The 16,641-nt window shown below is 40.8% G+C and overlaps 3 protein-coding genes across 3 annotated transcripts in view; all 3 read left to right on the forward strand.

Moving 5' to 3' along the window:
- PDE11A (phosphodiesterase 11A) overlaps window positions 1-162 on the forward strand; it is a gene marked incomplete at both ends in the record, with an annotated part of 418,278 nt that extends 418,116 nt beyond the window's left edge. Inside the window, one exon of the mRNA XM_080689375.1 lies at window positions 7-162. Coding sequence (XP_080545501.1) covers window positions 7-162 — 156 coding nt within the window. The remainder of the gene's footprint in view (window positions 1-6) is intronic.
- Window positions 163-10,538: 10,376 nt separating this feature from the next.
- On the forward strand, window positions 10,539-12,536 carry LOC308259022 (intraflagellar transport protein 70A2-like; the record flags this gene model as incomplete). The annotated part of the gene is made up of 1 exon (XM_080689737.1): window positions 10,539-12,536. One exon carries the CDS (start codon window positions 10,539-10,541, stop codon window positions 12,534-12,536), a length of 1,998 nt encoding a protein of 665 aa, XP_080545863.1.
- A 1,770-nt stretch (window positions 12,537-14,306) lies between these two features.
- LOC308258914 (intraflagellar transport protein 70A2) lies at window positions 14,307-16,304 on the forward strand (the record flags this gene model as incomplete). The annotated part of the gene is made up of 1 exon (XM_080689534.1): window positions 14,307-16,304. One exon carries the CDS (start codon window positions 14,307-14,309, stop codon window positions 16,302-16,304), a length of 1,998 nt encoding a protein of 665 aa, XP_080545660.1.
- Window positions 16,305-16,641: the final 337 nt, after the last annotated feature.

Raw genomic sequence — 16,641 nt, forward strand, 5'->3', positions numbered from 1 at the left:
TTTCAGGCTTTGGTGAAGGTCAATGTGAAACTGAAGCCGATGCTAGATTCCGTGGCTGCGAACCGAAGCAAGTGGGAGGAGCTGCACCAGAAAAGATCGCTGCTCTCAGCAGCCTCCCCGGCCCCCGCCAGCCTCAAGGGGGCTGGGGAGAACAGAAGCTAAGCCTGTGTCTCTGCAGAGCTGCTGCAAAATGACTGTGGCCTGAAGGGCCAGCTTTAGTCCAGCCGCACCATCCTTTTGTTCTTTTAGCTCAGACAGACCTAGTCTGGGGATGCGCTAGGAAGCCTGGCCCGGCTTTTGCCTAGAAATGTGGTCAGCAGCGAAGAGAGTGACAGAAGGACAAAGGAGGAGGTGGGGCGGGGAGCCTGGACCCCAACTTTCCCTGATGAATGACATGAGCCGAGACAATGGCTCTGGCCAAAAAACTAGTTTGGACCCATTGACTTGGGGACAATCAGCGCGGAACAGTGAAAGTGTCATGCGTGCCGCGTAGTTTTGCATATGGTTCTGTCGGTTACAAGCCAAAAACTGCCTGCCTTTACCGCCTCTCCCAGAGTACCCTTTTGTGCCAAGACTGTCCCAAGAATCCAGATTTGTATTCTATAGAGGTGGTTTATTTTTAATCCCGCAGCTTCTTAATGATGGGTCAGAGGCTTTAGAATCACCAACCTGAAAAATAAACCATACTATCCTTATAAATATCAACCAATTCCAGTCCCCCCCAAAAAAAAGTCCATAGCAGAAATACAGCGAATGTGTTTGTCTGGTTGGTGTTTGGACAAGATTTGTAACTACAATGACATTGTGGTCCCCTTGGAAAGAGGTTGTTTTTTAATTTAGGTTTCATTGTAGACCAAGCTTTCTTTCTTCCAGGAGGAAAGGATTAACAGACTTTAATTAAAAGAAAGGTGAGAGGAAAATCTATAGCCAGATTTAGCACCAGTGACATATGAACATCTAGGAATTATTACCAACAGTGGGAGATATTTCACAGAACACAGCAGAGCCATGCAGCCTGAACACTGACTAGCTTGAGTTCTGCTGGTGATAAGTTTTGATATAAAACTTAGGCTACTACTAGTGACCAACTTAAAGCCAAATGCAAGGATCCATAAGTTTGTATTGTCCCTTAAGTGTAAAAATAATGCTTGAAAAGTTAACTGTAGCCAGGCATGGTGGTACGCGCTTGTAATCCCAGCATTTGGGAGGCAGAGACCAGAGGATCGCGGTTTGGTTTGCAGACAGCCTCAGCTACTTAGCGAGGCCCTTCGCAACTCAGTGAGTCATCGCTTCAAAAATAAAAAAGACAAAAAAATAGGGCTGGGGGTATAGCTCAGAGGTACAATGGCCCTGGGTTCCATCCTCGGTACTGGGGGGAAAAAAAAAAGTTAACCGTCTAGGAAGAAAACACTTGTTCTATAGGAAGCCAAGTTTATAACAGATAAGAATAAAATGTATACAAGAGAGGCGATGGCTAGAAAGCTGCTTTGCTGCTCGTTTTACCTGAGATTGAAGACATGGTGTGTCTTATCCAAAGAACACTAGGCCTCTATCCCTAGTTCTAGGCTTCCTTCCCTAAGTTTGGTTCTACTAACTGGGTGACTTTGGGCAAACCATAAAACTTCTTTGATTTTGTTTCCTCATTTATCAAATGAGATTACACTAGAAAATGATTTTCAAATACGTCTCAACCTTAGAACTCTTTGTTCAAATCAGTCTTTCAAAAAATCCCTAAGACATTAGACATCAAAATGCTAACGTCCTCCATTTGAAGCAGGATTTGGGGATGCAGAGTCCTACAAATCTTCATCTCTTTGAAAGTGTACACAGCTGGTCCCCAAAGAGACTCTGAGGGTTTCGAAAATCTCTTGTCTAGATAAAACTCTGAAGAATCTAAAATCCACAAGACATTTTTGTTCTTACTTTTACTGATCTGTACCAGTTATTGATGTCACTGCTCAAATCTTAAAGAAATATTGGCCATATCCAAGAGGGACTTTGATCTCCTAGCACAGGAAAGTCATTTGGGAAATGTATGAAGAAGGGACAAGTAAAATTAAGGTGCCAAAACAGAAACAAGGGGGAGCAGGTGGTCATAAAGAAGTAAAATGTGTTCTGCCAAGAAACAAAGCAAAAGAAAATTATAAACCAGGCAAAGGGGGGAAGGGAAGAAAAATAAGAAGACCAGTAAAGGAAAGATAGGTAATAAGGCAGGTGGTTAAAGGAACTGCCAAAGAAAGGTGAAAGTCAATCCAAGCAAAGAAAAATGGCACTTCCAATCAAAAAATAAAAAAGAGGTTGTTGAGTCCTGTCATCAATTGCTTAGAAAAGAGAGACACTTGAGCAAGGAGGGCTTTGACAAGAGAGAAGGAAGGAGTGGGAGCCCTAAAAAATAATGTTCGTAGCTACCCTTTACAGCTGTCTCTGCAGAGAAGACTGGAGACTAGAGAAGAAAATGAGTGCAGGAAAGACTGCCGCTGCGGAGCAGGCAAGAGGACGCTGTTCAGATTTATGGATTTTATTAAGCCAGTTTTCTGAATCACTCTGCTATAAAGGAAAATAGCTTCTGCAGGGCTGTCTCTCCTCCTTCAGGTGAGGAAGAAAGGACGGGTGGCATTAGGAACAGATCCTGCCTGTGAGATCATCACGTGTCTGCAGCTCAGAGGCACTGCAGGTGTTTCTGGGTATTGTGCCACATCATGTTAATATCACAAATGGGAATTGAGAATTGGAACATGTGAGGCAGAGATGAGCCTGCATCTGTTATCCTCCCCAACGATAAATAAATAAAGAGCCCAGACAAATGGACACGCCAGTCCATCTAGAGCAAAAATTTAAGGCACAGACTCAGGGTCTGTCAGAGACTGCAGGTAGCTACAAGCACTGTGGCTCCTCTGAATGTTGCTAAGGGGAACATAATTTATAGCACAAACCTTACAGTTTCCACGAAGGTTGAGTCTTCCTCTCATTCTCTTGCCTTTTTATTGGCTTCACTGCTCGGTTGCCAATAGCAACATCCACTGGTAGTAAAGGGAGTTCAACACCATTGCAATCTGCCATACAGTTGAGCCCTGACAATGTCAACCATCCATCAAATAGCTGTTTGTAATTGCCTCCATCTATTTCTCCTGTCTCAAGGTATCTATCCTATTGAGGGTCAAGATTCAGAAACTGCTGACTAATGCCATGAGTCTGCTCCTCCATGACCATGAAGCAGTGGGAGGGAGGGTAGCAACCTTTTTGGTGCCACCAACCCTGGAGGTTAGAGGTTGAACTCCTGGGATTCTTAGGCATTTTTAATCCCTTTGTAAAATAAACCAAAATTCCCATGAATGTTAGTTATATGTGGTTATACATATATTCTACCTTTCCAGAATAGAGAAATTGTACCAGTCCTTATGATTAATATTTATTTTCTTCTAGCATAAGACATTTGAAGTGCAAACTTTCTTGTTAAGTTTCAAACTGACCAAAATATGTTTGTTTCCTGGAGGATTTTTGGGTTTTTTTGTTTTTGTTTTTTGTTTTTGCATTGATGGCTGAAATGACTGCATCTTATTTTTCTATAAACTGTATTTTTCAAACACAATATTTATTCATATTAGTATGTAGATAATACATGTACAACCTACAGCATAACTTATTCTGGTGGGTAGGGACAGCTTGGCATATTGTGAAAGGTGCCATCCAGTGTACAGTCAACCAGGAATCCATCCTAGCTGGCCACTGGCTGGACCTGTAATCCTGGGTCTCTCCAGGTCTCAGGTTTTGCTTCTGTTAAATAAATGCACTGACTTACTCAGTTTCCACACCAAAGGACCAACCTATGTTTTTCCTTTAAAAATTCTCCTCACCATCGGTGGCACACGCTTGTAATCCCCATGCTTGGGAGGCAGAGACAGGAGGATCGCGCAGGTTCAAAGCCGGCCTTCCTGGCTTAAGAGACCCTGTTTCCAAATAAAAAATATAAAAAATAGGTATCTGGGAGTGTAGCCCGGAGGTTTGAAGGGTTTCCAGAAACCCCAGTACCACCAAAAAAAAAAAAAAATCTCGATTTTTTTCATGTATTCTTCTCAAATAAAATAGGCACCAACCCAATGAGGTCATCTTCTCACTAAAGACAAAATAAAAAGTTACATATGTGCAGTAGAGATAAAAACAATCTTTTTACAGATGTTTCTGAGGCTGTCTCTGTTGATTGTGAAAGATAAAATCACTAATACATTTTATTTGTTTTGTTTTTTTTTGTTTTGTTGCGGGTCTGGGGATGGAACCCAGAGGCATTTGATGTCCTGCCCTATTTTTATTCTTTATTTTGAAACCGGGTCTCACTGAGTTGCAGAGGACCTCACTAAGTAGCTGAGGCTGTCAGCGAACCGTGATCCTCCAGGTCTCAGCCTCCTGAATGCTGGGATTACAAGCGTGCGCCACCACGCCCAGCTCACTAATACATTTTAAATATATACTTTATTTAATAAAGAACAATTTTAAATTTTCTTATAAGTATCCCTGTCATTAATTTAAAAATAAATTCATAAAGTGGGTCAAGCAAAGTTAAAATTGCATATGTGTTGTCTCTGTTTTTAAAATCTGAGATGCCTATGCATTTTCAAGTATTTTATATTTGCAAATATGTTAGGTTAAAAATAATCTTCTAAAATTTTTCATTAGTGTAATAATATTACCTTAGATTGATGTTACTGGAATTAGTTGTTTTTCTGTGTGTTAAAATTTATAATACTTTCTCCACTTACCTTATGTCACTAAACAGAGTTTCCCAATTTACTTTAAAGTACAATTATTTAAACTCATTTCTCCTGGTGACTATTATGAATTATAGAAAGACAAAATACAGCATCATCTCCAGTAACAGTGGGAAACAATTTCTTCAAGTGTGACAAAAATCTAAACATATTTAGGAGGTACTTCAATAAAAATATAAAGAAAAAACCTTTGACTGGGGAAACACAAAAATAATTCATTAAAGCAACCAAAGAAAACCTAATTTGGGACCCTAAAAACCCTGGCAATTCCACTGTAAGGAAGTTTCATTATCTGCTTCAGATAACAGTCTCTGAAATTGTTATTCTGTCATTTGCTATAAAGAATTCCTCAAACTCAAATGTACCAGGAATTTAAAGGTTAAGGCTGGCTCCAAGAAGCCCCAAAATTCAAAAGCTTCCTAAGTGAACAATAATTGGAAGAAAACACATAAATGGCAGAAATAAAATAAGGTGTCTCAGGAGAATTTCATGATGAGCATTTAGATTTAGCAATGCCCAGTGTTGTGTTTATATTGTCTCCGCTACTTCCTTTTCCTCAGCTAGCAGTTTGGGGTTGTGCATTTTTTTAATGCAATTTCAAATGTTCTTGCATGTCTACTACATCTCTCCACAGTTGTTTATCTGCTTCTCTGAAGACAAGTTGCTTTTCTGCGGAGTATATCTATACCAATGTCATTGAATGTATACACTAGTACAGATGTTTTATTAAGTAAATGAAGTATTTGCTGTGAAAAATATATTCTTTGAGGCCATCATTTATCCCTTTTATTTTCTGTGTATGTGTGTAGTGGAATCTTAAATTTTTTTTTTTTTTTGCTTTAGTTTGGATTTACATTAAACCATATTTAGGTGAATTTTAAAAAATAACATAGTGTGGAATTTGGAGGTTTGGTTAGTCTAGTTCCCTTGGGGGCATATTGCTTTTGCCATTTTATTTTGATGTACAATGATCTAAAAGGGAGCCCCTACTGACTTTTTTCCTAAATATTATTGTTATATACAAAAGAAGGGAAATATGTCTTCAATTGAATTGTTTAAAGCCATTCCCTTTGTGTGAATTTCCCAGGCTGATGTTTCATTGTAAGAATACCACATTATAAATTGCTTGGCCATTTTACAAGCAAATAATCCATTATTTTGAAACAGTCTGCTTTAAGAGATCTAAATATCTTTGTTTTTAATAAAATGCTTAATGCTTAACTAAAGCTCTGGAGTAATCTTTATTTTCTTTGAGAAGGACTGAAAGAAGGAAGCATGAATCCAAATGCCTACAATTAAAATTCTGGCAGTTACTTTAGCCCATTAACCTGGTCTTGATCTCTGATATTTGTCTATGTGACAGGAATACTGGGATAGCATTTTTTAAATGATAAAAGGGTCTTCAAATTATTGAAATTTTTCTGTTGGTAGGAGAGTCTGCAGCCAAATGCTGGGTTCCTGTGTCCGTTACACATTGCTCAAATTTGCATGGGTAATTACACAAGGGGATCACTTCAATGCAGGGCCGCCGGCCACACTGACGCTATACAATTACACCACGGCTTCGGTGCTTAAACTTTAAAATTCTTACACCATTGTGCCTGTTCTATTAGAACAAACTGCAGCAAATGATCCAAAGCCAATTCAAATGACTGGAGAGGAGGTGCCCAGGGAAAAGAGGGAAGAGGTGCAGTGTGGCCCACTACTGGCCAACGTAGGCAATCGCCAGTGCTGGCTGCGGAGACCTCCAGCTTTGTGCTTTGCGGTCTGCAATTTTAAAGCGAGGTCGACAATCCGAATACCCTAATTCACAGAAGGGTTGTGAGGGTTAATGAGGGAAGTTGGGCAAAGCAGGCTTGATACTGCAAATACTGTATAAACACAGGGGCCTAAAGTAGTTCTTTTTTTAGATGGCTGGTTGGTTGTTTTAAAATGTCAGTATCCACAGTTTTGCCTTCCTTGCTTATCTCTTTTATAAACCTTACTGCCATTGTGTTCTCCCTGATAGGTTAATTTCGACAATAACATCGTAAACACCAAACTAAAAACTACTTGATTAAAAGTAAGATATATTCAAGAAAGAAATCTAATTAAAATATGAATACTGGTGGAACTCCCAAAGAAAAGAGAGTTCCTTGTGAGGTGAAATATTTCACTATCTAAGCATTAATATTTCCAAGTGTTGATTCGGCATACAGTCTTTCCAAATGTCTTAAAAAATCAAATAGATGCTTCTACAAATCAGTCAACTACATGACCAACTTAGCACTAATTTATTCTTTTCTTGTCCTTCACAGTGGAAATGGGGTTGGGGTATGAGGATGCAAGGTAACTGGGATCTCAAACTGGATAACCTGAAGAAAATGGTCTGGAATCAAAGGGAAAAAGAAATAACAATGGAAAATGGTTTTGAAGGACTTTCTCTATCAAAAAAGATGTCTGCCCACAGTTATGATTTAAATACTCATGAATTAACAATGTTTAACAACAAGAGTGGTCACACTTGCAGAAAAAAATGAAAAAATATGCCTTCCAACTAGTTTTAAAAGATGATGCCAGATACATTATACATAGGTATGAACTATGGGATTTGATTATCTTATATTTTGGTAGGCAGAATATAGGCATACTAAGAACCAAACATTATTCTTTTAGAACCTATATGTTTTGTTTAATTTGAACACTTGTATGTGGGAAATATGCCTCCTTTTATGCAGCAAAATCTACCAAGTCTCACGCCATTTTCTCAATCCCTAAATCCTTTCTACAAGTCTATAATTCACTTTATTACAACCAAAAAAATGCTTCTCCATTTTTTGAAATGGTATGATACACTTACTTTTTTATTTGTGCTCCAGCTTTTCAAGATTATATTGCAAACAAAATGATCCTTTATATTTCATAATATCCCACTCTGTTAATGGCTTTCCAGAATTTCTATCATTAATTAAAGGAACTTCTTTCACCTCCCCCTGCAAAAAAATTATAAAACTAATCTATTCCCCAATTGCCTATCAGTGACTAAATAAAACTCAGTCTATCACAGCAGCAGTGATGGTCATGCCAATTTCACAGTGTGATTGGTGCACTCATTTCATTTTGAAAACGACCCTGCCCTCCATCTGTCTAAGTCGAATGTCCTGCTCTTTTCAAGCCAGACCTCTGGAGCAGCATCACATGAAATAAGTAGGGAGAAACAGAACAGCTTTACTCCTGTCCACTTCAGCTGCCATGCTCACAGAAAGGTAACATCACAAAGAGAACTCCAAATGATTCTGTCAGGATCAAAAAATTTGAAGAAAAGCAATCATCCTTTTATTTTTTTTCATACATTTTCAAGAAGTCATTCAGAGATGAACGTTTTCATGATGTAAATACAACTCTGCAAAACAGGAACACTAAGGATATGGAAGGCAATTATTCTGAGTTCTCTCATTTTATCTAAATTTAATAGCAATTTACCCAAGGTAATAGTACATTCATGAAAATTTTAAAATACTGAGCCTAAGTTTCCAAAGAACAGGTGTCCTACAGGTAGCCAGCTACACAATAGAAGACACATGCCCCTCCTTATTACTGAACAGAACTAGCCAGCATCTTCCACTGATTTCCTACCTGTATTTGAGACCCTAAAAGGGTGTTTAGGAGACCAAGTTGAAAGGCATTTCAAAGTAGGGTTATAGTAGTAATTCCTCAGCTGCTTTATAAGGGACCCTTGGGTGAGCAAAAGCTCCACTCAACACTTCTGAAATGGGCAGTTTCAAAGTGTGGTCCCACAAAGAAAGACACAGCTCTGCCAATTCTCAGCAAGAGAGAGGACTGAATAAGCCAATAGAGGTCATTTTATGAAATAAACAATACCATACCTACAAAAGTCTCCTGCTTGTGATACTAGGTGACTAGACACTACATGACTCCCACTAGTCCCTTCTGAACATCTGCTTGCGGCTGTAATTAATACATAGAATTCAAATTCTAATGCTACACCACACTACATGTTTATTTTAAAGGAAGGTGAAAATCTTTATACACCCTTGTCACCAAAAACTGGGCCCTTACAAACTCTATAGAAAACACATATATTGGGGTTATTCCTCACTGAGTATTTTCTATAAAACTTACTACTTACATGGTGGATATTCTGGCTGAACCTCTGCCTAGCCACCATCTTGAATAGGCTAGTACCAAAAGATTTTCATCAATATATACATAATACAGGGTGATTATTAAATTAATAACAAAAATTTAAATGGACTATAATAGTGCCATAAAACATGGTTGGTGTGGCTCTAAAATTACATGTAGAAAAGATTTTTGGAGCACAGCATCTGAGAGGCTGAGACAGGAGGATCACGGTTCGCAGACAGCCTCGGCTACTACTTAGCAAGGCCCTTTGCAACTCAGTGAGACCCAGTTTCAAAATGAAGAATATAAAATAGGGCTGGGATGTGGCTTGGAGGTAGAATGCCCCTGGATTCCATCCCCAGTACCTTAAAAAAGAAAGAAAGAAAGAAAAGAAAAGAAAAAATATTTTTGGGAAACAATATTACTGAGTGGACACTGAAAGGATTTCCATTGAGGTCTTTAATATAGAGTAAAACATAATTTTATTCATACCACGTTTATCTTAGGTACAGAGAAGCCAATTAATATCATAGAAGATATGTCTTATTGTAGGGAAAATAATACAGCCACATTTAAATGGCCACTTACACTCAGTAATCTTTACTGTTTATGAAACGGGGTATGAGAGACACCTGGATCTAAAAATGATCCACTGCCACTGCCACTTAAGATTCACAGCAGTCGGGGCGTGGTGGCGCACGCTTGTGATCCCCGAACTAGGGAGGAGGAGACAGGAGGATCGCGCTGGTTCAGAGCCTCGCTGGCTTAAAAGACCCTGTTTCCAAATAAAAAAATATAAAATAGGTCTGGGAGTGTAGCCCAGAGGTAGAAGGGCCTCCAAGAACCCCAGTACCACAAATAAATAAATAAATAAATAAATAAATAAATAAATAAATAAATAAATAAATAAATAAAAGATCCACAGCCCTTCTGCATCTAGTCAGCCAACCTTTGAAAATGAGCAAAATAAGGACCCCTGTCCCTTGTACTCTTCTGATTTAAACAACTCTATTTTATAAAGAATCCCAAGATAACCAGCCTTTTCTATCCCGTTCCTCACACGAAAACTTGGCAAAATGAAACAATTATTATATGATACACAATGTATACGTCTCGAAATCTCAAGGGACATCAAACACTGAACTATTCCCTACTACTCCAGAGACCAAGGTTGCAAGCGGAACACAAAGAACAAAACTCGGTTTAAGGACGCGGTGTGTGTGTGTGATACTCCCATACCATTAACGTATGATTAATTCGGTGTATTATTTTTCCTATTTAAGAAACCAAAACAAAAAGAAGGAAGAAAGCTGGTGATACCACATCTCAACAAAGTGGTACTTAAAGCAAGACTACATCTCCCAGAATGCAGCGCGGCGACGTCCCTGGCCACGGCGTAAATAAGGCGATGCATGCCGGGACGTCGAGGTGCACACCCTGAATGGCCAAAAGGGGTTACCTCTCCTCTCCCCCGATTCCATCGGTTTTGCAGTACAGATTTCTACAAGACCAAATAACAAATTGCGAGCCTCTCAGTGATTCTTTTTAAATCCGAACGGGATTATTCCGCGGTAAAGTAACCTCAGGACAAACTTCCGCTTCCGGGTACTTTGTTGCCTTGGAAACGAGCAAACTCTACTCCTGCGGATTATGTCCGGGCTGAGCGGGACACACATCCCCGACGGGGAGTTCACCGCGGTCGTGTACCGCCTCATCCGCGATGCCCGCTACGCCGAGGCCGTGCAGCTGCTGGCCGCGGAGCTGCAGCGGAGCCCGAGGAGCCGCGCCGGCCTGTCGCTGCTGGCCTACTGCTACTACCGCCTGCAGGAGTTCGCGCTGGCCGCAGAGTGCTATGAGCAGCTGAGCCAGCTGCACCCGGAACTCGAGCAGTACCGCCTGTACCAGGCCCAGGCCCTCTACAAGGCCTGCCTTTATCCAGAGGCCACCCGCGTCGCCTTCCTCCTCCTGGACAATCCGGCCTACCACAACCGAGTCCTGCGCCTGCAAGCCGCTATCAAGTACAGTGAGGGCGACCTGCCGGGGGCCAGGAGCCTGGTGGAGCAGCTGCTGAGTGGGGAAGGAGGAGAGGAGAGTGCAGGCGAGCATGAGCCCGATGGCCAGGTCAACCTGGGTTGCTTGCTCTACAAAGAGGGGCACTATGAAGCTGCATGCTCCAAGTTCTTTGCTGCCCTGCAGGCTTCAGGCTACCAGCCTGATCTTTCCTACAACCTGGCACTGGCCTGTTACAGCAACAGGCACTATGCCTCGGCCCTGAAGCATATAGCCGACATTATTGAGCATGGCATCCGCCAGCACCCAGAGCTGGGTGTAGGCATGACCACAGAAGGCATTGATATTCGCAGTGTTGGCAACACTTTAGTTCTCCACCAGACTGCTCTGGTGGAAGCCTTCAACCTCAAGGCAGCCATTGAATACCAGCTGAGAAACTATGAGGCCGCCCAGGAAGCCCTCACTGACATGCCACCCAGGGCAGAGGAAGAGTTGGACCCTGTGACCTTGCACAACCAGGCACTAATGAACATGGACACCAGGCCCACAGAAGGGTTTGAAAAGCTACAGTTTTTGCTCCAACAGAACCCCTTTCCCCCAGAGACATTTGGCAACCTCTTGCTGCTCTACTGTAAGTATGAGTATTTTGACCTGGCAGCCGATGTCTTGGCAGAAAATGCCCATTTGACCTATAAGCTCCTCACACCCTATCTCTATGACTTCTTGGATGCCATGATCACTTGCCAGACAGCTCCTGAAGAGGCTTTCATTAAGCTGGATGGGCTGGCAGGGATGCTCACTGAGCAGCTTCGCAGACTCACCAAAAAAGTTCAGGAAGCAAGACAGAATAGAGATGAAGAAGTTGTCAAAAAGGCGGTGAATGAATATGATGATATTCTTGAGAAGTATATTCCTGTGTTGATGGCCCAGGCAAAAATCTACTGGAACCTAGAAAACTATCCCATGGTGGAGAAGATCTTCCGCAAGTCTGTAGAATTCTGCAATGACCATGATGTGTGGAAGTTGAATGTGGCTCATGTTCTGTTCATGCAGGAAAACAAATACAAAGAAGCCATTGGCTTCTATGAGCCTATAGTGAAGAAGCATTATGATAACATCCTGAATGTCAGCGCTATTGTTTTAGCTAACCTCTGTGTTTCCTATATTATGACAAGCCAAAATGAAGAGGCCGAGGAGTTGATGAGGAAGATTGAAAAGGAAGAAGAGCAGCTGTCCTACGATGACCCAGAGAAGAAAATCTACCATCTGTGCATTGTGAATTTGGTGATAGGAACCCTCTACTGTGCCAAAGGAAATTATGACTTTGGTATTTCTCGTGTTATCAAAAGCTTGGAACCCTACAATAAAAAGCTGGGGACTGATACTTGGTACTATGCCAAAAGGTGCTTCTTGTCCTTATTAGAAAACATGTCAAAGCACATGATAGTTCTTCGTGACAGTGTTATTCAAGAATGTATCCAGTTTTTAGAACACTGTGAAGTTTATGGTAGAAATATACCTGCTATTATTGAACAACCCCTGGAGGAAGAAAGACTGCACATTGGAAAGAATACAGTCACATATGAGTCCAGGCAGTTGAAAGCTTTGATTTATGAGATTATAGGATGGAATATGTAGATAACACTTATAATGACTTTTGTAATAAAGGCCTTGTTATCTGTATTTGGCATTCTGTTTTATCTCTAGGCTTTAGCATCTTTACATTTGTTATATGTCAATCTTGTACATTTTTAAATATAATGAAAATAACAAAATACAGCTTAATGAAATTTCACAAAATGTAATAAAATTGAACTTAAAAAGTTTTATGAAAGAAATCCAAACTGAAAGACAAGTTTATATCTAATAATATGTGTAATGCTTGGTTTTTCTCTTTTCCTTTGTTCTTACTATGTCTATGGAGAACCCTCTGTTGCAACATTACATCATTCAGGGATTAGGCACTATGAAGTCAAGAACTCAGTTCATGTATAGTACATTTGTACTTTAATAATTGTTGCAGGAATTGTATGTTGTACTCCAGCAACTTATCCTCACAATTAGTATAGTAAGTTATCCATATGTTTTGCATAAATCATAGTATGTTTCTACAGGGTTTATAAAATAGATGTAATGCTTTTTCTAACATTTCATATATTATTTATAATAATACAGATATAATAATAATACAGATGTATTATCTCTCTATAATATAGATGTTATGCTTTTTCTAACATTCAATATGTTGGTAGTGGCTTTTCTTAGAATATACAGTATTCATTGTAAAATCTACTGTAAAGAAATTACAGTGCTATGGTGTAAAAACAAAGAATTGGCAAATTTCTCTGGTTTTATGTTATTTTTAATAAAGCTGAGTATAAACAAGATGTTTATATTTGTAATTATAAATTATAATTGGTTTTAACAATAATTAAATAAAGTTAGTATTAGAAATCAGTTCTTAATTCCTATACTTATGTTGGAAATTAGGATACTTTAGTACGGAAGTTTCTTTTTTTGGAGCTTTTTAGAAAAGGAAAAGTGTTCTACACTATCCTCGACCTCATCAAGTTTCTGTCCAACTAATACAACAAATGCAATGGTCTATCAATAGATTTTGATCCCTCAGTTGCCATCTGTAATTTTCCCAGTCATTTTTTGGGGGGTGTCCCATTTCAATTCTACTAATTCTTCTAAGCCATTAAATTTTCTACAGATTACAAGAACCTGAGTATTTATTTCATCCAGACCTATGCCCTCTGTTCTTCATAAATTTCAGTCAATTTCAGTCTACCTGGCTTACAAGAGATTTACAGTATTTGGTTCAATATTAATTTGCTGGTTTGGAAAGGTTTTAACCGCTGAAACTAGTATTCTTATGATTCAACCTAATACCTTTCAACTAAAAATTGGACATTACTGCTAAAATGAAATAATGTTGCTTTTACCTTCTAGGAGGAGCCACATTACTACATGGATATCCTGTTTTAGTATACCTCCTATTACTCCTCTAAACATAACATGTTTGGGAAACCAAATTGTATCAGATTTACAGAGAATTTAGCTATGGATGTAACTTATGTTTTTATATATGGCATTTATTATTGAATTGTTTCGATAGATACAGTTGCTGGTAAGGTTTTCATTATTGAAGGAAACGAAAAGGGAAGTTAATGTGCTATATTTTAAATATAATGAGTTATTGCGCTATACATTTCAGGAACATTACCACTGAATGAACTGTAGGATATATGCGGTACCCAAGATCAATCCAGTGCTTCCTTTTTAAAACTAGCCAGTTCCATATACTATAAATTAACTTCCGGGGTAACTAAGACACAACTTCAGACTTCCGCTACCGGGTGACTTGTGCCTTGGAAACCAGCGAGATCCGCCATATTGGCGGTTATGTCCGGGCTGAGCGGGACTCACATCCCCGACGGGGAGTTCACCGCGGTCGTGTACCGCCTCATCCGCGATGCCCGCTACGCCGAGGCCGTGCAGCTGCTGGCCGCGGAGCTGCAGCGGAGCCCGAGGAGCCGCGCCGGCCTGTCGCTGCTGGCCTACTGCTACTACCGCCTGCAGGAGTTCGCGCTGGCCGCAGAGTGCTATGAGCAGCTGAGCCAGCTGCACCCGGAACTCGAGCAGTACCGCCTGTACCAGGCCCAGGCCCTCTACAAGGCCTGCCTTTATCCAGAGGCCACCCGCGTCGCCTTCCTCCTCCTGGACAATCCGGCCTACCACAACCGAGTCCTGCGCCTGCAAGCCGCTATCAAGTACAGTGAGGGCGACCTGCCGGGGTCCAGGAGCCTGGTGGAGCAGCTGCTGAGTGGGGAAGGAGGAGAGGAGAGTGCAGGCGAGCATGAGCCCGATGGCCAGGTCAACCTGGGTTGCTTGCTCTACAAAGAGGGACACTATGAAGCTGCATGCTCCAAGTTCTTTGCTGCCCTGCAGGCTTCAGGCTACCAGCCTGATCTTTCCTACAACCTGGCACTGGCCTGTTACAGCAACAGGCACTATGCCCCGGCTCTGAAGCATATAGCCAACATTATTGAGCGTGGCATCCGCCAGCACCCAGAGCTGGGTGTAGGCATGACCACAGAAGGCATTGATATTCGCAGTGTTGGCAACACCTTAATTCTCCACCAGACTGCTCTGGTGGAAGCCTTCAACCTCAAGGCAGCCATAGAATACCAGCTGAGAAACTATGAGGCCGCCCAGGAAGCCCTCACTGACATGCCACCCAGGGCAGAGGAAGAGTTGGACCCTGTGACCTTGCACAACCAGGCACTAATGAACATGGACACCAGGCCCACAGAAGGGTTTGAAAAGCTACAGTTTTTGCTCCAACAGAACCCCTTTCCCCCAGAGACATTTGGCAACCTCTTGCTGCTCTACTGTAAGTATGAGTATTTTGACCTGGCAGCCGATGTCTTGGCAGAAAATGCCCATTTGACCTATAAGCTCCTCACACCCTATCTCTATGACTTCTTGGATGCCATGATCACTTGCCAGACAGCTCCTGAAGAGGCTTTCATTAAGCTGGATGGGCTGGCAGGGATGCTCACTGAGCAGCTTCGCAGACTCACCAAACAAGTTCAGGAAGCAAGACAGAATAGAGAGGATGAAGTTGTCATAAAGGCGGTGAATGAATATGATGAAACTCTTGAGAAGTATATTCCTGTGTTGATGGCCCAGGCAAAAATCTACTGGAACCTAGAAAACTATCCCATGGTGGAGAAGATCTTCCGCAAGTCTGTAGAATTCTGCAATGACCATGATGTGTGGAAGTTGAATGTGGCTCATGTTCTGTTTGTGCAGGAAAACAAATACAAAGAAGCCATTGGCTTCTATGAGCCTATAGTGAAGAAGCATTATGATAACATCCTGAATGTCAGCGCTATTGTTTTAGCTAACCTCTGTGTTTCCTATATTATGACAAGCCAAAATGAAGAGGCCGAGGAGTTGATGAGGAAGATTGAAAAGGAAGAAGAGCAGCTGTCCTACGATGACCCAGAGAAGAAAATCTACCATCTGTGCATTGTGAATTTGGTGATAGGAACCCTCTACTGTGCCAAAGGAAATTATGACTTTGGTATTTCTCGTGTTATCAAAAGCTTGGAACCCTACAATAAAAAGCTGGGGACTGATACCTGGTACTATGCCAAAAGGTGCTTCTTGTCCTTATTAGAAAACATGTCAAAGCACATGATAGTTCTTCGTGACAGTGTTATTCAAGAATGTATCCAGTTTTTAGAACACTGTGAAGTTTATGGTAGAAATATACCTGCTATTATTGAACAACCCCTGGAGGAAGAAAGACTGCACATTGGAAAGAATACAGTCACATATGAGTCCAGGCAGTTGAAAGCTTTGATTTATGAGATTATAGGATGGAATATGTAGATATGCTTATAATGGCTTTCATCTTAATGATATATTTTGAATTATTTGCTTTTATCCTTGGCATTTCCATATTTTTTGTTGATCTTTGTCTACTTAAAATCATAATAGCAAAGATGTTTGAGCAACTCTTCCAAAGTGAGGGGAATCACTTCTGCATTCATCCTGTTAATGACAATCACTAGGCCTGCTGTTTACACAACAATTGCCACAGTCACATCTTTCTTTAAGCAAATAATCTGAAGTAGCAGTTGATATCCAGCTTTGGGCTCCTAAAAATTATTATTAGTCAATAAACTGGAATGTGTGTCTTTGCAGTCTATGATGATTGGCATGTTAA

Source organism: Muscardinus avellanarius (genome assembly GCF_963383645.1).
Source record: "Muscardinus avellanarius genome assembly, chromosome: 2".
NCBI lineage: Eukaryota > Metazoa > Chordata > Mammalia > Rodentia > Gliridae > Muscardinus > Muscardinus avellanarius.